We start from the raw sequence: 22237 nt of genomic DNA, 5'->3' as shown, positions 1-22237 counted from the left end.
AGGTGTAGAAATTGCACACATTGGTTCTTGCGTGTATTGTCACTATTTTTGCTGAATGTGTGTGCCCCACACTTTGAGAACCACTGATTTAAGCCAATTTTAACCTTACATAGCATCTTAAAAAAGTAGCATTTAAGAAGCTAAAAGAGAGTGGGAGACAGTGAGATGTTCCAAAAGCACCCATCTGATGCATTTGTACATGGACCAACAATTTAAAAATAGTGAAGACGAAAAATTGCGGCCAGTGAGAACAGGGTAGATGAACTCAATTGCAAAATGGATTGGTGTCGACCGTAGGCTTATCTTCAATGATATGAGAAAAAACAAACAATATATTGCCACTTTTTGTATTTTCTATCAAAGCTTTACTCATCAGCCACAATAATGCATCACATTTAACCTGAATATCTGAATTATTGTAATTCAGTCTTGACAACTTTGTTAAAAATATAGAATGTTAATGTGGGTATGATGTATTTATAGGATATTGGTCTTGGCGGACTAGATCTGCTACGCTGCTGCTGCAGAGCAAGTACGGAGACTTACTACTGTTAGAACATACACAGACATAGTGAGTTAAGCATGTGGACATGCTGCTACTGCTGCTCCACATTTAGAAAAACACAAGACGTGCTGCATCACCATGTATGACATGCTACTGCACAATTAGACATACATACAATCCCCATGTAGCAGATCTAGACAAGTGGAGCTGGGGAGGTGGAGGGGTTCAGGAAACTGGCTTACTTGCAAACTGAGCTAATTGGCTAACAGATAACAAGTTCAAAGAACCTATAAGCTTGCGTCATTTATTAAATATTATATGCATAATTCTTTGAAATATTTTGTATTATATATTTTTATTCTCTTTATTTGGGAGCCTTTTTTCAGTTAATTTTGATATATGCGATTAATTGCAATTAATTCAATTAATTAATCTGCATGTCATGTAATTAACTCAATAAAATTCTAATTGATTGACAGCCCTAATAATAACATAATTTCAACTCAAATCCTTATTTCATATCTATCCATTTATTTGGTAAGTAGCCATGTAAAAAATTCTTCAGGGTTTATAACTGTCAGGGTTTATTTTGCGATAATGAGTGGCTGATTGTAGAATTTCCCACATATTTGACCATAGAATGCCACAACTGACCAATCAGAATCAAGTATTCAAGAGAGTTGTGTACAGTAATAACGACTGTTATCTGTCAGTGTTCCCACTTGTCAAAATGGTGAGGAAGGTGATGTTCTCTAATGTCCTCTGTTCATTAGAGCACACAGAGCATGGTCAACTTGTTTCCAGTATATTCTTTCAGGTGACAAGAATATATTATTTAAAAGACCTAGAAGGATTAGCTAAATATTGCTCTCAAATTCAGATGGATAGATGGGTTTGATTTTGTGATTTCTTGAAAGATTGAAAGGATCCAATTGTGGCATGTGCACTGATGTCCTGAGAGAGAGAGAGAGAGAGAGAGAGAGAGAGAGAGAGAGAGAGAGAGAGAGAGAGAGAGAGAGAGAGAGAGAGAGAGAGAGAGAGAGAGAGAGAGAGAGAGAGAGAGAGAGAGAGAGAGAGTGAGAGTGAGAGAGTCACTGCTGATAATGTCACTCAGGGTGGTCAGGAAATGTGTGCAAAAATAGACAAAGAAGGTGCTGTGATACCTGATCCCAGCAGAAAAGGAGCAGAACAACAGTAGGATGAGGCAATAGAAGAATGATGAATGAAGACATTGACTCCTGACAGGGAAAACTCGAGAAACAGGGTTGGGTGAAGTAGTAGGTAAGATTCTCAGGGAAGATGAAACTGTATTTGAAATCCTAGCTACTAAAAGAAAATCCAGTCTTTCTGTCAAAAATAATAGACGGAAATACAGTAGTTTTACATCAAATAATCACATTTAAAAGATGAGTTGTTCAATGCTGATGAATTGTTTGGCTCTGAGATCACCAGGGAATTTTCTGTCCGTCAGTGCAGAATAGTTTAGAACAAGTGAGATGTTTTCTACAGCTTACTAAAGAATGGAGAAATGTTTTGTTTACTGTTCATTGTTTATTGATTTGCCATTTTCTGTTGAAGCAGATGGGGGAAAATAGTCTAATAGTCTAATCTAATCCAGATAGTTACAGTACGTTTCCAGAAAACGTGTAATGACCAGTCACAAGAATAATGACCTAATTTTGTGCTGGAGCCTGTAGGAAAGACGAATCACAAGTGAGATCTCTTCCAAATCTCAATTGTTTCACCTAGACAGCAATTAGATTAAATGGAGAGCAAATGGAGTGTTCTAATGGAGTGTTCTACTTCTTCTAAGAAAAAGACCATAATCTTCACAAGAAAGATCTCAAACTGTGCTCAGATTTGCCAATATACCAAAATCTGCAATCATTAGTCTGACATTTCAATATAAACTCAAACATTTCTCATCAAATGCTTCTAAGACCAATGTATTTGAGTTATACTATCCTCATTTTATAGCTCTATACTCTTATTGTACTGTACAGTATATCAGCAATTGTCTCATTTGTTTTTATTTTTATTGCTACTGAGGAATTTTTAGGAGAAACGCTTTTTTTTTATACTTCAATGAAACATAACAGAACTCCAATAAATCTTCTGAGCTATGAATGAGCAACATCTGAGGAATAGTATTTTCCTCTGGGTGGTTATTGCTCTATCGTATCCTTACAATGAGTAATTTTAAAATCTAATCCTTGAACTGAATGCTAGAGCACAATTTGATCATTGTAAGACATTGCCATTATTCAACAAACACATTACACACAGTTAAATACAATAGTGCGGTGGAAAGAGTGGGATAATTCTCAGTCACAAAAGTGTTTTTAGTGCTGGGCTGGCTGTTTTATTTGTTTTCTTTTTTAAAGCTTTACTGCCAATATCTTAAAATCTGTGGAGGTAGTAGGAGAGCTGCTTAACATCACAGCAAAATATGAAAATATGGCAGTATTTAAATGACAAAAATCATGTGCTTGCAATTACATTCCGTTACATTTTAAAATTGTGCACAATCAGATTTGAGTTACTTTTACAGTTACTGATTTCATGTTTACTAATGTTTATAGGGCTGTCGATTTAACACGCTAAATCAGTGTGATTAATTATACAAAAAATAACGTGTTAAAAAATTAATGCAATTAATAATGTCCCCGGATCGCAATATGGAATATTCCTACCATTGGAGCAATTTAAGCTTGAAGTACCACCTGTTTTCTCCAGGGAGCAGTAAGCAAAACTTCAGCTGTTTAGGCAACGTGCAGCTTATACAGAGGAAACAAAAAACAAAAAAACAAAAAAAACGTATGCCTGTTTCACATCGCAAGCGTGAGCGAGGCATGAACAGAGTATATTTTTTTCGCCGTCCATAATACCAGATTAGAGCAGAAGCGTCAGCAGCGCGTCAGCAGCGCGTCAGCAGCGCGTCAGAGCGTCGCTGCTCAAGTTCAATTAAAGTGACAGCACACTGTTCATGGACAAAATGAATGTCATTTGACACCAAAAGTGCATAATGCACAGAATAAGCATGTATTAGTAGTCTAGTGTGCTTTTATATGAATTAGAGCACGTTATAAAAAAATGAAAAGATATATATTTCCATAAGATTTACCAATTTAAAATATTTGAATTATAGAGCTTAAGCAGAAGTATGGTTTAAAATTTAAAACTATAGTAAACTACAACTTATGAGCCTGAAAATATGAGATATGAAAAAATATGAGAAAAATTAGATAAAAGCTGTCTAATAGTCTGTTCTGTACTATAAAACATAGACCGGGTCTATAGGCTTCAGCATTACCCAAATCACAGCAGAGTTTGCTTTCACTTGTAAACACTTGCACGTGACGGACCCTGAGGTGGGTCAATTCAAAACTTATCTCATTCGTGTACAGCAGTGGACGACACAAGACTGATTATGGAGGTGGAGAAGCACAAAGTGCTTTATGACCCTCAAAATAATTTTTATGAGGATTCATTCTCAAAGGAAAAAGCCTGGGATGCAGTTGCTTCGGCCGTTGCAGATGGTAAGTTATTATTATTATTATTATGATTTTGTAAGTGTGATCTTTGTGGTTTGAGGAAAGTTATTAACACTTAAAAATTTTTGCTGGTGTTTAAACAAAAACATATTGCCATTCAATGGCTGAATTTAACTATGTATAACTACTGACAAGTTACATAGAAATCACTTTATTTTTCTGTGTAGAGTTACTGCTGTGACGCTGTGAAAATACGTCCAGTGTGAAAGCCCTCGCGAGTCTGCAGCTGTAGTTACGATGTAGTTAAGCTGACATTTTGTTCACATCTTGCTCAAGCTTGCGATGTGAAACGGGCATTATTGAGAGGAGACAGCACAAGATGAGAACACGTTCTTGCTTTCAAACAGCTTTATGTACAGCAAATCCGAATGCAGGGATCTCTTACGTGTTTTTCTAAGTTTCAAACTGTGTTTAAGCGACTTAAAAGCAGTATGTATTAGTCCGTCTGATGCAGGTGTACACTGACGCATTCTTGGACTAGCTCTCATAATATATTTTGGACTAATTGACTAATTCAATTGCAAAATGGATTGCTGTGAACTGTAATGATTGGCTTATGTTCAATAATAATGAAATAAACAATATATTGGATTCTAAAGCCAATTTTTGTATTGTCTTATCAATTCTTTGCCCGTCTGCAACAATAATGTAATGCATTTTAATTATCTGAATTATTAGGGTTTATATATATATATATATATATTTGTATTTGTAATTAATTAAATGTAGCTATATATAATTATGTAATCATTATTGTTATTTGAGGGGATTTCTCAGCGAATATTTATATATGTGATTAATTGTGATTTGATTAATTAATCTGCATACCATGTAATTAATTTGATAAACAAATTAATCCATTGACAGCCCTACTAATGTTTAATGAATGGAGTGCAAATTGGTAATTAATACACTTAAAATTTGATTTCCATGAAAAAATGTAATATGTAATACAAAAATAAACTTGTAACTTTTAATCAGTACCAGATTACATTTCAGAAGTAATCTACCCAATACTCCTTTCATTTATTATAAATAAAAGTATTTGTTTATGGCGTTGGTAATTTTATGGTTTTACAAATGCTCTGCTTTAGAAGAGCTATTCACAGCAATGACAAATGGAAAAGTGCCTTGAAAACCTGGAAACAGACTTCCTGTGAAGGTTTACTGGAACATTCTGGTCGAGCATTTAATTGGATAGAGGACTGCAGAAGAACAGTTCTAATAAAGGTGATCTAATGGAGGTTTGTGCCAACTATAAAGTTGTACCAAAAGCTTTGGACAAGATGAAGGTGATTTGGCAGGTCATATATACTGTATATAGAACAGATGTATAGTGGAAAATGTATATCTTTTGAAATTGTCTTTACTTTCCTGCCCAAAAGTTGGTTTTATTTCTGTGGACCAAGAAAAAACCTTTGAATGCTTGTAACATCAATCACATCTTTTTTGTGTTCTCCACCTGGTGTTTGGTTCTCCACTTGGAGTCATTGCTCGACAAGAACATTGAAAGTGTTGAAGGGTAATGGTTACTGGAGTTCTCTTTTTTAAAACTAGGAGAGGATTTAGACAAGGTTGTTCGCTGTAGGCACGCTCTATTCAATAGCTTTAGAAAGCTGCTCAATAAGATTAAGGGTTTAGTGGGTTCAGGTATGCACATATTTTCCCTCCTGTTAAACTGTCTGCATATACTGATGATGTCAGTTGAGTAATGTGGCAGTAATTTGGCTCCTTCTGCAAAGGTTAGTTGTTTTAGTTCACCCAAACATGACAATTCTGTCACATTTGCTCATCCTCCTGTTATTCCAAACCTGTATGACATTCTTTGTGGTAGCTCTTTTCCATGCAGTGAATGTGAAAATGGATTGAAGTTTTTAATCTTTAAAAACAATGCAAGAGCACCATAAAAGTGGTCCATACACTCTGTCTTTTGAAGCCTTACAATAGCTTTGGGTGAGAAATAGACCGAAATGTAATTCATTCACTGAAGAAAGAAAGTCCCATAAGTCATATGAATTTGGAATGACATAAGTAACTGATGGCAGAATTTTCATTTTGGGTGGGGGCAAACTCCTGCGGTGTCTAAAGAAAGTACTTTTCGCTTTCAAAGAAAGTAAAACAGCTTTCAGGTTATGGTAGAAAAATTTGTACTTTGAAGCTTTTACTACTATTTAATCAAAGTGTGTAAAGGAGTGTAAATTGGTACTTATGCTGTGTTCCATTCAAAGTCGGTTGTGGGAAATTCCGTTTGATATCTCCGATCTCCGACCATAAAGGCATTCCATTGCCAGATGCTCAAAAATGCCGTGTTAGGAAACAAAACTGCAACACTCCTGTTAGCGTAGCAGGTGTTCAACTGTGACCAGAGATGTCTCCTAGCAATCCAACTGATAAACAATGCTGCAACGCTAGCATTTGGGCTACAGGTGTATGATTATCAAAAGAGAGTATAATTTATTATGTTCTGTGCACCTGTTTCTGCAAATGTTTGTTAAAAAAGCTTTAATATCATGTAATGTAGGAACTTTGACTCGTTGATCAATATTTTTTTTCTCCCTTTTTCTCCCCAATTTGGTATGCCCAATTCCCAATGCGCTCTAGGTCCTCGTGGTGGCGTAGTGACTCACCTAATTCAGGTGGCGGAGGACGAATCTCAGTTGCCTCCGTGTCTGAGACCATCAGTCCACGCATCTTATCACTTGGCTTGTTGAGCGCGTTACAGCGGAGACATAGCGCATGTGGAGGCCCACGCTATTCTCCACATCCACGCACAACTCACCACGCGCCCCACCGAGTGTGAGAACCACATTATAGTGACCACGAGGAGGTTACCCCATGTGACTCTACCCTCCCTAGCAACAGGGCCAATTTGGTTGCTTAGGAGACCTGGCTGAAGTCACTCAGCACGCCCTGGATTCGAACTAACAACTCCAGGGGTGGTAGTCAGCGTCTTTACTCGCTGAGCTACCCAGGCCCCCGTTGATCAATGTTATTTAGATTTTTGATCAAAGTGAATGTTCATCACTAATTTTGTACATCTCCCTGGCTGCCGACATGTTTGTGTGACGTCACGCACCTGCATCTTGGCAAAATGGGAGTTAAAGATTTCCGCACAAGTTTCCAAGTTGGAAGTCCAACTTTAAGTGGCATTCCATTGCTCTTTTCCTAGTAGGAAGTTTGAAATTCCGACTTTCAGATTTGAATGGAATACAGCAGTAATGGAATAGTTCACCCAAAAATGAATATTCTCTTATCAATAACTCACCCTTATGCCATCCCGGATGCCATCCCCGATATATGACTTTCATTTTTCAGCAGACCGCAAATGAAGATTTTTAAAAGAATATTTCAGCTATGTAGGTCCATACAATGCAAGTGAATGGGTGCCGACATTTTTAAGCTCCAAAAATCTCGTAGGTCAGATTAAAAGTAATCCATATGACTCCAGGGGTTAAAGCAATGTCTTCAGAAGCAATCTGATAGGTGTGGGTAAGAAACAGATTAATATTTTAGTAAATTTTTACTATAAATTCTCTTCCCTGCTCAGTCAATCTCCATTTAAACTTTCACATTCTTCTTCTTGTGTTTTTGGTGAATTTCTAGCAAAAATTTACTTAAGTATTGATCTGTTTCTCACTCACACTTATCATATCACTTCTGAAGACATGGATTGAACCACTGCAGTCTTATGGATTACTTTTATGCTGCATTTACATTCTTTTTGGCGCATCAAAATTTTGGCACCCATTCAGTTGCATTGTATATACCGACAGAGCTGACATATTCTTCTAAAAATCTTAATTTGTGTTCTGCAGAAGAAAGAAAGTCATACACATCTGGGATGGCATGAGGGTGAGTAAATTATGAGAGAATTTTTATTTTTGGGTGAACTGTTCCTTTAGTACACTTAAAACATAGATCTTCGTCAAAACATGCAACAAGATTACCTAAAAGTGCAATCTAAAAGATTACATTACTGATTACAATTTTTGTTGTGTAATTTGTAATCAGTATCAGATCACATTTCAGAAGTAATCTACCCAACACTGTTGACTACAATGTCAGTCAGTAATTTTGTTTTAATGTAAAGTCCAAATGTACAAGATAAGTATACATTTTTCCACATTGGACACCTGTTTTCATTGTTTTGTTCATTGTGAAGACTGAGACCTATGCATTTGTTTTTGTTCCATTTGTAACAATACTAGAAAGAATAACTATTACAGGCAGAAATGACAATTTAAAGTAGAACAACTGTGGTAGAAAGTATAAATTGATATAGGGTTTGAAAATAATGCAGTGACAGATTTTGAGGGACTTGTATAAGCATTTTTATGAATTTATGAAAAATGATAAAATTAGGAGCCTGAATTGTCAAGAGGACATGGTGTAGGATGAAATAAAGCATATTACACATTGTTGATGGAACATAGTGAGGTAATGAGAAGGGGAAAAAGTTTTAATTTGTGTGTTCATTATAAATGCTGCTATCTGCTGTAGGCAATGAAGTTTTCCATAAAAACTCAAAATCACTCTCTCCCCCATATTTTTTTCTTTCTCTGTTCTCCTCCTGTTACATCCAGACTTTGTCACACTCATCAAAGTTCCTCTCTGGAGTTAATGTCGATTTTACTCATGGGGGTGCTTTTGAGGGGCACCCCCATCCAGTACAGACAGAAAAGGGTTTTTTTCTTTTTCACAAGGATTTTTTTTCCTTCGGAACAGAAGGGATGAGAATGTGTTTTTTTTTGTTGTTGTTGTTGTTGTTGTTGTTTTTCTAAATCATGCAAAAACGAGACGTTCTTGGCAAACAAGTGTCAAAGCTATGCACACATGAACATACCAAGCGTGTAGAGTACAACGAGACAGAGTTGTTCCCAAAGAGATTAGCACAGAATCGTCGCTTCCTCCGTTCTGAGCTATACAGGAATAGCACACTGCTCAAAACAGGTTTGGGAAACAGCCAGTGTTAGATGACAGCTACAGGAGTGAGATTTGCTGTAGTTTTATGGAGTGTTTGCTTGACATTACTGCAGAAATTCATCTATTTGGCATGAGTGATGGTGATCGACTTGTCACAGACTAGTTTATTGCAACTACAGAAATAGTTTTCAACTACAGACTAGTTTATCTTATCTAGTTTATTTTTTTATTATTATTATGCAAAAAAAAAAAAAAACATATTATAAATGACCTTTTCAGATTAAAAAAAAAAAAAAAAGAGTAAAATGCTGCATTGAAAAATTTGCATAAATTTGAGAATTCATCTTGTTTGCCAAGTGTTTTAGTTAATACAAATGAGCTTTTATTGTAATTAGTGACCTAGAAATTGAGCAAAATCTTAATTTCTTGATTTAATTGTCCTTGATTTAATTTCTGTTTTAAATTTGTCAAAATCCTAAAACTTGTAATGACTCCGGGCGGACACATTACAAAGGTTCTGCACTTCATACCAGTGTTTATGCTATATTAATGATAAATATGTTAACGTGTTAATTCTGACAGCTCTACTTTAAATGTATCCCCTTTTAAGCACCGCTGATACAGCCATACACATTCAGACAGATGTCTTTGGCTGCTGCGTTGCATCTCGCACCATTTTTTGAGCATCCTGTCAAAAATTTTGCATTATTTACATTATGGTGTAGTATCAAGTTAAGCCCCAACATACTTTTTCATTACATTGAGTACGGTCTAGCTGTGTTTGAACACAAGAACAAGTTTTATATGGACACCCCTTTAGAAACACGTCAGATTAGGGTCAGGTGAACCCCAAACCAGCCTAATTATACAAATCATCCTTAAAGGGATAGTTCACCCAAAACGTATAATTCTCTGATCATTTACTCACCCTCATGCCGTCTTAAACTCGCATGACGTGCTTCTGCGAAACACAAAAACAAAACAAATTTAAACAGTATTAGGTGAACCTATTGACTTGCATTGTAAAGACAAAAACATCTCATATATCATTCTAATTATCTTGGATTGTATTTCACAGAAAAAGTAAGTCATACAAGTTTGAGAAGGTATGATGGTGAGTAAATGATTAGAAAATTATAATTTTTTGGGTGAACTATCACTTTAAGACCAATTAGTTAGCTAGCCGTTCAGGCAACCCACTGACTACTTGATTTTGAATATATGTACTTTTGCACATAAAATACCCACCATCAATGTGCACAGGTTAAGGATATGACTCATCATTAGGCTGTGAGGTAGTCAGCATGGTTTCATTTTTCTGTTAGCAGTTCCGACAAGCATACTAATTGCAATGACGATGCAATGACTCGCTGTCCTTGTTGAACTGTGAATGTTTTAGATCAGGACAAGGCTTTTTCATAGATCACAATGTTCTTCATTAATCTTCACCATATGCTGTAATTTGCCCATTTATTTTCAGAACACTTCCTCACATTGAGTGTCAAATTGTAGGCTCATTTACCTGGTTGTACATGTCATTTTCTTCTTGAATCATGGTTGTGTGCCTGTGTTAATACAAAAGGGAACATTCTTCTTATTTAATGTAAGCATTCACTTATTAATTAGAATTCACAATGTATTTTACTGTTGTAATGTGATTAGGGCTGTTGATTTAACATGTACATTTTTGTTCTAATAATTTTATGAAAAATAAAGCATTAAATAAAAATTATGCAATTAATCATGCCCCCTGATCCATACATGAATTCTGTAACAAGCATTGATATTTTTGTGTTCTGCAGTCAGCAGTGGTCAGTCAGCACAGCCTTAGCTTGGGGCTGTACCATATAGACAAAGGAATATGTAGACTGGACCTTGTGCTGTACAGGCAAAGTTTCACTGTGAGATCAGTCTGTTTGAGGATGCTTTTTGACTTGGACGTGGGGTGCATCATCTATTGACAAGATTTTTAAAAAAGACTGCATTACCTACAACGATAGCATGAAACAATGGCTAAATAGATATGTGGCTATTGGTCAACATTTATTTCCCTGCCCACACCTGTGTCCTGACCCAGTGTTCACTTTTCTCTGCAAACAATTCGAGGAGCTGTCCACACTTTTCTACTCAGTTTTTGCTTCAGAGCTTTCATTGGCATGACACATTTGAATTCATCCATGGGTGAACTCTTTTTTTATGCATGAGGCATTAATCAATGTTAAATTTGTGATTTAAGCAGTGATTTGCCCTGGCTGGATTGGCTCTGATGAAACATGCTTGACATGTTTGCAAGATATTCTTTTGTCCCTCGGCTGCGCTCCTTGTGCTCACCTTCCCTCTACATACGTGCAGTCACACTCACAAACATGCACACTAACTGCATCCCTCATGTCAGTCAACAAGGCTTGTTGGGGATTGTGCTCACTTCAGACAGATGCCACTGGTGTTTCTGGCTCATGTGTGTTCATTCACACATGGACACCCCGAACATCACAGGAAATTACATCAACAACACAATTAGCAAGTTTCCTTTTGAATCTCTGATTCATCTGGTGCACCCTCTGTGACACATCAGTCATTTCCTGTCAAATCAAGTCCTGCCGCAAGTGCTGAAATTGATCTATCTTTCTTTCTTTCTTAAAAAATGAATAAAAATCCTCATTACAGTGCTTATAAGGCAGCACTGTATTTATATTGCTCAAACATTCTGGTTTAGATTTGTTTTAAATCCTAAACCAAAGTATTACATTTCTGCAATTAATTCATCCCGAAAAACGTAACATACAGACACCATTCAAACTTTTGCTTTGTAAATAATTTCAACCTAAGGTGTGCTATTATTCACTGGTTTTTGTAGACTATCCTTTTAAAGAAATGTATGATTAAAATTTAAAAATCTTTCATTAATGAGGAATAAAATGAGGACAAAATGAGTAAAAATTTAAGATACAGTGATGACGTCATCATAATATTTGTTTGCATACTTTAAAATGTATTTACTTAAAGTAGGGGTGCACAATTATTTTTATTTATTTATTTTTCATAATTTGTGTGTTTTTTTGTTGTTGTTTTTTGTGTTTTTTAAAAATTGAGAATTTTAACAAATTAGAGACATGGCCATTGTGCACATAAATGCAGTGATGAATCAGAGTGTTTAGATAAGCCCAGACAGAATCAGAATTTTTTTGTTTGTTTTTTGGCATTTTGCTTGAAATTTGTACAATGGAATTAACCTCTTAAACGCTGGAGCATTTTTGGGCTGCTCCCTGCAATTTTTCACACTCAAATGTAAAAGCTCATCATTTGCACATACTGTTGACTAATTGTCAAAAATGTGTCAAATTTTTTCAGAACCTCATATATATATAAAAACCTAATTAAAAAAAATGTTTTGTCTTACTTTTGTAAGCATTTAATTCTAGTTCTGTTAACCCAACCTCCCTCTAAAAAGTCTTATTTTATTCCACTAGATGGCAGCAAGTACTAGAAAAAATAATTTTTCCTCTATCACCTTCCAACACAAAATGCCGATCTGAAATGTAGGTGGCACTCTAACACATTTTAGCCCTCACAGATCTGCTTGTCCATAGACATTCAGTCTAATTTTCAGTTCATGCACCACCCTCATTGTTTCATTGAATATCTTAGCCTCTGTCTAGTGGACTAGAAGCTCAATCTATGTGTCATTAGAAAGCTGAGATACTCCCCTTTGCGATGATATATAACATTTTATCATCAGTAGTCAATAACATATATTTACAATGATTTGCTTAGCATGCTTTTCCTGCTGGACCGTATATTTTGTTCTGGACATCTAAGATATAACATTGGATTATTCACACATGCAAGCTCTCACACAAGTAAATAATGGCTAATATTTTTAGAAAACAGCCTAAGGTAAAAGCAGATATAAAATTTTTAGCTATTTGGGGTTTACAGCAGCAATGATCAGCACATAAAAGAGACATTTGTATTTTATGTCTTAGAGAAGACATATTTCACTTTGTGATTCTTTTGAAAATCTTTCAAACTGTGGTATTAGAGCAACAAAATAAACTATACAGTTGCATTCCTGAATGAGAATGAGAGCTTTCATTTGATTTATGATTTGTCTATTTACGTGCTAAAAGACCTTTTGAAAGACTTTTATATTCATACCACATGACCTCTAGGTGGCGCTGATTTGCGATGCGAATGTTATTTTATGTAACATAAATGCAGAAGTGATGTTTATCTCTGAAAAGTTCAGATTCTAAGCTTTCAAATTATACCACTTATGCCTGGCTTATGGATTTGGAGACTTTCTGCTGAGTTGAAGAGGTTCAATAAAACTGGCAAAATGTGTTAAACTTGTGAATGATGCGTGTCCCAGTCTGCAGTTTTCTGTGGAATTCTGTGCACACAGATTTTGTAAGGCTCTCGGTGACAGTTCTACAATTATTCATAGAAATTTATCTTTGAAAGGTTCGTTTTCCTTTCCTTTATCATCTTCCACAGTAGCTTACTAACTTAGTGACTATCTGCTTCCATGCCAGCTCTTTTAAAATTTTCCTTCACATTATCTGCTGTACATACTGAAGTTTGTTCAGTCCTATATTTTCTATTTTACTGTGTAGCAGCTCTTTCCCTCTGCTGGTTTTATACATGAGTCTGTTCTGTCATTGCAGAATGTATACTACACCAGCACTCAACAGTTATTCGTGGGCATCTTGAGCCCTACAATTGACGACGATGATAACAAGTGCCTGGTGGATGTGAACAGCCGGCCGCGGCTCATTGAATGCAGCTACGCTGTGGCAAAACGCATGAAGTTCCACTGGCGTTTTACTCAGGTAAATACATGACACAACTCGCCATATAGCATGCATTCTCATCAGTGAGAATTCATACCACAAACTTTAAAGGAATAGTTCACCCAAAAATGAAAATAATGTAATTTACTCACCCTCATGTCATTCCAAACCTAGGGCTGTAGCAAGGGCCCCTTGACTATATATTGCTCTGGGCCCCTTACCTATTAAAACAATACAGTTTCAAATTTGTACTGGGCCCCCTGGAACTTTGTGCCCCTAGAATCGGTACCACCTTTCACCCCACTAGCTACGGCTCAGAATGACCTTTGCATGAGTGCATCAGTGCATAAGGACCACTTTGTTGATACTTTTATGGTGCTTTCACACCCTTTCTCATGCACGAAAGCTCCAGTCTCAGTTCATTATAATTGCATGGATAAGAGCAACTACAAATTTTCTCCTTTAGTGTGCCATGGAACAAAGAATTCATACAGGTTTAAAACAACATGAGGGTGAGTAAAAGATGACAGAATTTTCAAGAGATATTGGTAAAGAAGGATAAATGAACAGTGTAAAATAATTTATTTTTACCAAGTTATGTGGAGCCTTTGGAGAGGGGCATTTGGTCAATTGTTCTCTTCCAGACTTGCACACAAAGGTCAGATGGATTCATACATTCCTCAGCTCCAGTCATACGTGAAGCACAAACACATCAACGACTCTTTCTGTCTACACTAAACTCTTTTTAGTTTACATGTTCACAGGGCTGGCTAGTAATGGGTTACATGTAATCTGGATTATGTAATCAGATTACAAAAATCAAGTACTTGTAATTTGATTAAATTACATTTTAAAATACTCGTAATGGGACTACAGTTACTTTTTATAGATTACATGATTACATTAAATTGTAAATATTTATTGATCGGTTCAAGCGCAGTAGATATGCACCTCAGCATTGGAATAAGCAATGGACTATCAGTAAGCAGAATGGGTTTAAACTGTTTCAGTGGGTTTAGATGAAAGCTTTGACCTAGGCAACGTTGGTTCTGTTGATTTCATGGTCATTAATTTTCGTTCATTTTATGATCGTTTTATGTAGATTTGTTAGTCATTAATGTTCATAATGCTGCTATTGTTTTATGCACTTAAAATGAACTTGATGTCTCTGTGTTTTGAATTATAAACTTTGGCCATGCACTGTCATTGCTGTTAGATTTATTGTTTATTTCATTCATGTAGTGTTTAATGCACTTTTTAAAAATGCAATAAGGAGCTCTTTTTGTGAGGCTCTTTTTGTTAGTAATAAAGAATGGAATACAGTTTCTTCCTCTTTGTACTTTTATGTTAAAATGATTATCCTACTCAAATGCATGTGACATAAAATAGAATTAGGTTGAAAGTAATCCAAAAGTATTCGGATTAGATTACCCCAAAAATGTAATCTATGAGATTACGTTACTGATTGCAATTTTTGCCATGTTATTTTTAATCAGTACCTGATTACAATTCACAAGTAATCCACCCATCACTGCATGTTCAATATAATGTAAATAACCCATGAGAGAAAGGGTAAACAGGTTTTCCTTTCTGGGAATGCTGGCTGAATTGTGGGAAGAGGTGAGGATAGCGGCTGTTTATATATGCTTAGACTTAAAGTTGTACCACTGTTATTCTGTGGTGCTATAAAAAATATTTTTTCTGTTTGTTTGAGTGGCTCATCCAGCCCAACACAACAACAATGCTTCAAACAATGTGTAATTTTGGGGCGGGACTGTCTTGTTTGTACAACCAATGGAAGAATAGGGAAGCGTTCTTTAGTCTATTTAAAACTGTTTTGCAATCGTGTTTTTTTTTTTTTTTTTTTTTTTTGCAATTACATTTGATGACGCTAGTGGCACAGAAAATACAAACTTAAGTTTTAATATGGCAGATGCTATTTGCACGCCAGTGTAAATAATATTATTTTCATTTTGCTACCATCATTTACTATTTTATAAAATGGATAGTTCTGGTCCTGAATGCTGATTGGTCAATAAAACTTAACAGTCTGGTTCCAGAAGTAAAAATCCTATTCATTTTCTCCACAGTTGAAAGTAATTTATTTAAAATCATGTTTAATAGCAGAATTCCTGGTGAAGAACTATACTACCCAAGATCCTGAAAGGAAACGATCCACCAATCAGAGAATCACAGCAAACAAAACATGGCAAAAGAGCCCAGCAGCGACCTCCCACTTGACACACTGAAAATAATGCAATTGTGTCTGTTTCCATACACTCAAACTACTTGAATATTTGTATCTAAATATTTTGCAATCAATATTAAAGTAGAGACAGGAAATTTAACACGTTAATTTCTGTGATTAATTGTTGACTGTTTAAAGCATAAAAAAATGAATGCAGTTTTTTTTTTTTTTTTTTTTTCACTTTCTGAAACTTGACTAATGTTTATCTACAAATTATTGTGGCTAAAATTGGCATATATACATTTCCAGGAGGTACACACTCGACTCGTCTGCACATCCTAGCACAGAAACTGATTGTGTGGAGCAGTGCACGTTTTTTTTATTACACCCAATGCATGTCCCGGGCATAATAAATAACGGGAGCGGATTACCTGTAAGGAGAATGGAGACTTTACCCGCAAGCATTGAGCCATATCTCTTCACATGGCCCGAAAACACTCAGTCATTGTCATCTGAACAATTGTCAAAAGTGAAACCATGCGAGAGAGACCCAGTATGTGCAATAGTGACTGAATGGCTGCCAGAGAAAATAATAGGTTTGAGATTTTAAACTTCAGCAAATTAAATTTCTGCATTCAGTTTGTTTTTTATCTGTATGTATAGACTAATAATGCATTGGCAATGTACACTTAAGTTGTCTTGCCAATAAAGCTTGATATAATTTGAATCTACCCATTTTATTATATTATTTAAAAAGTCCACTGGAAAATGCCAGAAGATTTTTCCCAATTTTTAATAACTGCTTGTCTACTAATTTTATGGCATGTATACTGTACATATATACTTATATCAAAGATTTATACCTGTAAAAATGTATAGAAAAATATACATTTTAACATGTACATATTTAAATAATTAAAATAAATGATGATTAATCGATTTCTAGCATGTTTTTTGAGACAAAGTATCAAGTAAATATAATTATGATTATATTTTAACATTTGTTTTATTGTACCAAGATTAATTGTGATTAATCACAGAAAACTGTGTGATTAATAAGTTAAATTTTTTTATAGATTCACATCCAAATATATTGATCCTATACATAATAGAGCGTGTCCGGCGTGGACCTCCATTAGTGTCAGCTGATTGGATTTTAGTTTTATTTTCTCTATACGGCCGACAATGATGTTACTAATTGATATGTGTGTCAGTTTCTTCTATTAATTAGTTTCTGTCCTATCGGTTACAATTTGCAACTCCTCCAATTATTATTTATCTCTGTTTCATTCCTTAACAGCATTTTGTGTTAATGTGTGAACCTTTGCTATAGCTGCAGGCTATGCTTCAGTCAAATTATAATCAGAGGCACGCATGCGCACAAATACACTTGCATCAACAGTGAATCAATCAAATTGAATCAGTATGTTCAAAGAAATTCCCAAGTTGGTTCACCTCTTACATTTTAAGTAAGAGGCCATTATCATAACAGCCAGCTGACTAATTCTTTAAAGCAAATTGATTCGCTGGTCTGGAAACATGCCTGATTCTCTGGCAATATGAGAGACCATTCAGGTAGACTTCAGGCAGTGATGCAGAATATTTTAAGCCAAACTATGCACACACATGTATTCATGCCCTTTATGTTTAAACTTTGTCCACAGTTGGATGCACAACGCCATGTTAGATTCTCATGCTTCAATGACTTTGGAATATTTTAACCTTTTACATAGTTCTTATGCACCATTATAAATCCAGGTGGAAACTCGTGCTTGCGGTAATTGTAGCCACATGCAGAGAAGTGTCACATGCATATGACAAATTAGGGTTGAAATTAGGTTAAAGTCAAGCTTTTGATCATTTTCAAAGAGCAATTTTGACTACATTTGATAACAGCATCTAAAACAGACAAGCTTTATCTCATTTTGTTCTTTTTTTAATTAGTAGCATAGCATGAAACAAACTTTGGCAAACAAAACAAACTATTTTATTATTATTTACATTTTCAATGGATATCTTTTTTGTTTTCTTTGTATTTCAAGAAAAAATTTCTCAATTTAATGTTTTTAAATTCTATGTTGAAAGGAACTTTTTCTCCATGATAAGTTTGATGATTAGCATAATACTTTGAAATTAATAACTTTGAAAACTTTCTGTCAGTGACATCAATAAACTGACAGCGAGCAGCCATACTTATAATAGTCTGAGGCTTCATGCCAAGTTTCATGAATTATTCTCAGTCTTTCTTGCAAATTTTTAATCAAAGTCACTGGGACTTTAAAGACTGTAGTCAGAGTTTGAATATACTGAGGTTGTATGCCAAGTTTCTCTGGTTTTATCTTTTAGCTTACAGGTAATAGTAATATCATAGGCCAAAAGTAAGAAGCAGGACTATGACTTTTCAAAGGCATCTTCAAAGGGCAAACTGTGAAAGGGAAACTGCTTCAATACTTTAAGGGGAAATTCTACCACAGAATTTAGGACTTAAAATTAGAAGTTAGAAGAACTGAGAAAAGTAAAATAACAATCTTATTCAAACTGAATCTAGTTTAATTTGCCTGTACTCTGACATTTACTATTTATCGTATTCTTTCTTGTTCATACATATACTGTATGTCAACCTTTTTAATTATACTGCACATACTGATTTATCAAGGATGTTTTCTTTAGCAATAGCAAATTTACACAAAAACAATTTTTTTCCTTGAAAAGGGTCTTGCACAGTACTTTTAAGAATAACGTCTTGGTTACTGATGTAACCTCTGTTCCCTGATGGAGGGAACGAGATGTTGTGTCGATGTAGTGACACTAGGGGTTCGCTCTTGAGAGCCCCAATCACCTTTGCTTTATTCAGGCCAATGAATATTGGCGAGTGGAATTTGCATGCCACACTCCGCCCCGGACATATGGGTATAAAAGGAAATGGCGTGCACCACTCATTCAGAGTTTTGCTGAGGAGCCGAGAGAGAGTCCCATCCATGTCAGCGGTTGGTTCAGCGCCGCGGCAGGAGGGACACAACGTCTCATTCCCTCCATCAGGGAACAGAGGTTACATCAGTAACCAAGACGTTCCCTGTCTGTCACTCACTCGACGTTGGGTCGACATAGTGACACTAGGGGTTCCTATACAGAACACCGCAGGTGCTGAACCGTGTCGCGAGGTACGGAGGAGCAGACACGGGCAGGCTGCTGCGTGCCTCGCAGCGAGCGCTCGACCACGTCATGACCTTCCAGCGAGTTAGGCAAGGCGTCTCCCTGATCCCGATAAGGGTGGGAGGAGGCACTTACCCGAGGAAGCTACAGGTGGTGGACTTTCTTGATTTTTGTATTAAGCAATTTCCCGCCGAGCACCTGCTAGAATAATTTAGCTACCAGGCAAATAGACCAAGGTAGTAACTTGTTTAGAGATTGGCATTGTTACCAGCATAAAACTTAAATTTTTTCCATTGTCTTTCCTTCCTTAAAAATGAAATTGAAAGACCTGCAGTATCACAATTCATAATAAAATGTCCCATTAGAGTGGCTAACGCTATCTAACATACTACCGCGCTAAGAGAGCTACTTGGCTCACTATCTGTCCAGTAAAATGACTTACCTGTCCAGCAAGAAAAACTCCATGTTTGGGTCAGTTTTAAATCCTTTAAGATCTCTGAGTTGTCGCCACCTCTGAAAAACCAATACGATGTTGTTTCGTGTTTTATTACGGGCTCTGTCGCTTTCCCTTTTTGCTTGCAGACTCAGTCTTTTCAGTTTGAGGTTTCTTTATTTTGAAAATGTGTGATTCACCAGAGGGTTGTCTTTTTGATTGATCCATGGTCGATGTCACTCATTTGTTGTGGCTAGAAGTTTTCAGATTCAAACTACTACGACACATATCACCGCCCATATATATATGCACTGTAATAGCTGGATCTTCTTTTCTTTACGGACATGATGTAAACACGCATGGACTAATGACGGAAGTATGCAATTTTCTGCCAAATCCATCCCGACAGCTCTATTATTGGCTCAACGTAGTGAATGGGGGTAAGGCAAATACATGGTTTGGAAGACGGATTGTTGGTGTACTTGCTCATTAATTAAATTTAGTTTAAAAAATCTTGCATAGTGTAGCTTTAAACATTTATTAACATGGTTCAACAGTAAGTATGGCCAGCTGGCCCACGGCCAGTGTGAGAGTTTCGCCCTTTCGGGCCAGTACTGCGTTGTCACTAAATCTTCCGTTGATCTTGTAAATGTGTTGTACATGTGTCCTAGTCTGATTATTAAACCACAGCAGCCTGCGATTTCATTTAAGAAATATCCAGTTCTCTTGTGTTGCACGCTTCAAAGTGATGTGTGAAGGCGTTGACCTGCTAAAAACATCACATTATGACTTCTGTAATCTGTGTATTAGATTACAGAAAGCGAAACGCTCATTTAATGTGAAGCGTGCAGCACATTCCAGACTATTTATTTAATGAAACTGCAGACTCTTAAAGTGTAACAATCAAACGACCACGTAGCGAACTGCTTATTCAGAAGTGTGAAATTTCTGTCAAACAGACACAGAAACTGACACAGTGATCCATCAAAATAAAAGTTCATTTTAAGTGGATGCATGAAATTGAAGAAATTATGACAAATAATATAGTACTACTGCATAGTAAAAATTTAATATTTTAATATTTTAATAATAATATTATTATTATTACTATGATATCAGGAATAATTATATTTTAGCAAATTTCACAGTCAAGTGTGCTGTTATACTGAATGTACTGTAAGTTTTTAATTTATACAGTGATTCTCTGTTGTGTTCACATTATTTGACAAAAAATAACTGTTTTAGATTCAGCTGTGAAGATGTTATTGAAGCACTTTATTTGATTAAAATAATTTCATTTGATGAACTCTTTATGAATTCATTTGATTAGTCATATTTTTTTATTAAAAACAATTATTAATCTTTTAAACATGGAATTCAGGAAAAATAAATTGGAAAACAGGATTTTTGTTTTCTATGAGAGACAAATATGTCTTACTGAATTGGCCGCCTCCTGGCCTGAATCCTGAAAGCTGAATTCTTCGTTGATCAGCGTTCAAGTCTTGGGATATTTTTGTCATACTGCAGAAATTTGTACATTTAAATTCTGTGCTTGTGTCTTTTTACTACAAGGATTGGTACCTGAGATACAAATCTGCCCCTGCAATCTCTGGAAAAATTATTACTTAAAATGCCCTTTTCAGTAACAACAAACTACTGTTATTGTTCCAATTGGCCCAGCACTGAGAAAAGTAACATGTACGGTGTGACAACGTCGCTTGTACACTTCAGCAGCATAGTAAGGACATTTTCACTAATGAAGTTTAATAGGCACTGAATTGGCAAAATATAATTTAAAGTCAATAATATAACGTTACATGCTCTTTCCTAGTTCTTTTTTTTTTTTTTTTTTTTTTTTTGCCATTTTATCACTGTCATGTGACCGTGATGACATGCTGCCTGTTTCCAGAACGCGCGCACAGACTGTAGCGGGATTTGTGGACTTTCCTTCTGGAATCGGATTAAATTTAATGAAATATTTATAGTAGGTCCACTGGTGAAACTGAATTAAACAGTAATTTTAATTGCCAATAATGAGAACAAGTCTGCTTATAAAGCTTAATTGGATGGAGCATGCTAAAGTTGCATTTGAGCATTTAGAGGATCTATTTTAATAAACTGTATTTTCCTCTCTCACTATTATTCCTGTACTTTTGTGTTGTGTCTGTTTTTTGTTTTTGTTAAGCTTTAGTGTCTGTTTTGAGCCTTTGTGACTGAGATGCTGTGGAGATGGTTATTTCAGGGCCAAGTTTTCAGAGTAATGGATCATTAATAAATGTTTAATTACACATATATAGTTCTCACTTTTGATTAGGTCACGCACAATGCTTAGTTAGCAATTAGTCAATGCTTTATTACGACCTATATATTAAAGGAATAGTTCTCCCAAAAATGAAAATTTGCTGATAATTTACTCACCCTCAGGCCATCCAAGATGTATATGAATTTCTTTCTTCATCAAAACAGAATTTAAGATTTTTAGGATTTCATTCCAGGCCTCCTCCTTTAAACAATGAAAGTGAATGTACTCCGTTTTTTGACAGTCCAAAATGCATATTTAGGGTGCATCAAAATAATCCACATGACTCCAGTCGACAAATAAAGTTCTTCTGAACCCAAATGATTGATTATTTTTAGAAACAAAACAATACTTATATACTTTTTAACTACAAATGTTCACTTCCGTAC

At 35.7% G+C, this 22237-nt stretch overlaps 1 protein-coding gene across 1 annotated transcript in view; it reads left to right on the top strand.

The window, feature by feature from the left end:
- Positions 1-22237, top strand: part of LOC127412715 (polypeptide N-acetylgalactosaminyltransferase 18-like) — a 153246-nt gene that overhangs the window by 123764 nt on the left and 7245 nt on the right. The window contains exon 10 of the mRNA XM_051649316.1: positions 13650-13814. Within this exon, the coding sequence (XP_051505276.1) occupies positions 13650-13814 (165 nt within the window). The remainder of the gene's footprint in view (positions 1-13649; positions 13815-22237) is intronic.

The sequence above is a fragment of the Myxocyprinus asiaticus genome, chromosome 2 (genome assembly GCF_019703515.2).
Source record: "Myxocyprinus asiaticus isolate MX2 ecotype Aquarium Trade chromosome 2, UBuf_Myxa_2, whole genome shotgun sequence".
NCBI classification, from domain to species: domain Eukaryota; kingdom Metazoa; phylum Chordata; class Actinopteri; order Cypriniformes; family Catostomidae; genus Myxocyprinus; species Myxocyprinus asiaticus.
This window is presented reverse-complemented; position numbering and strand designations above follow the sequence as displayed.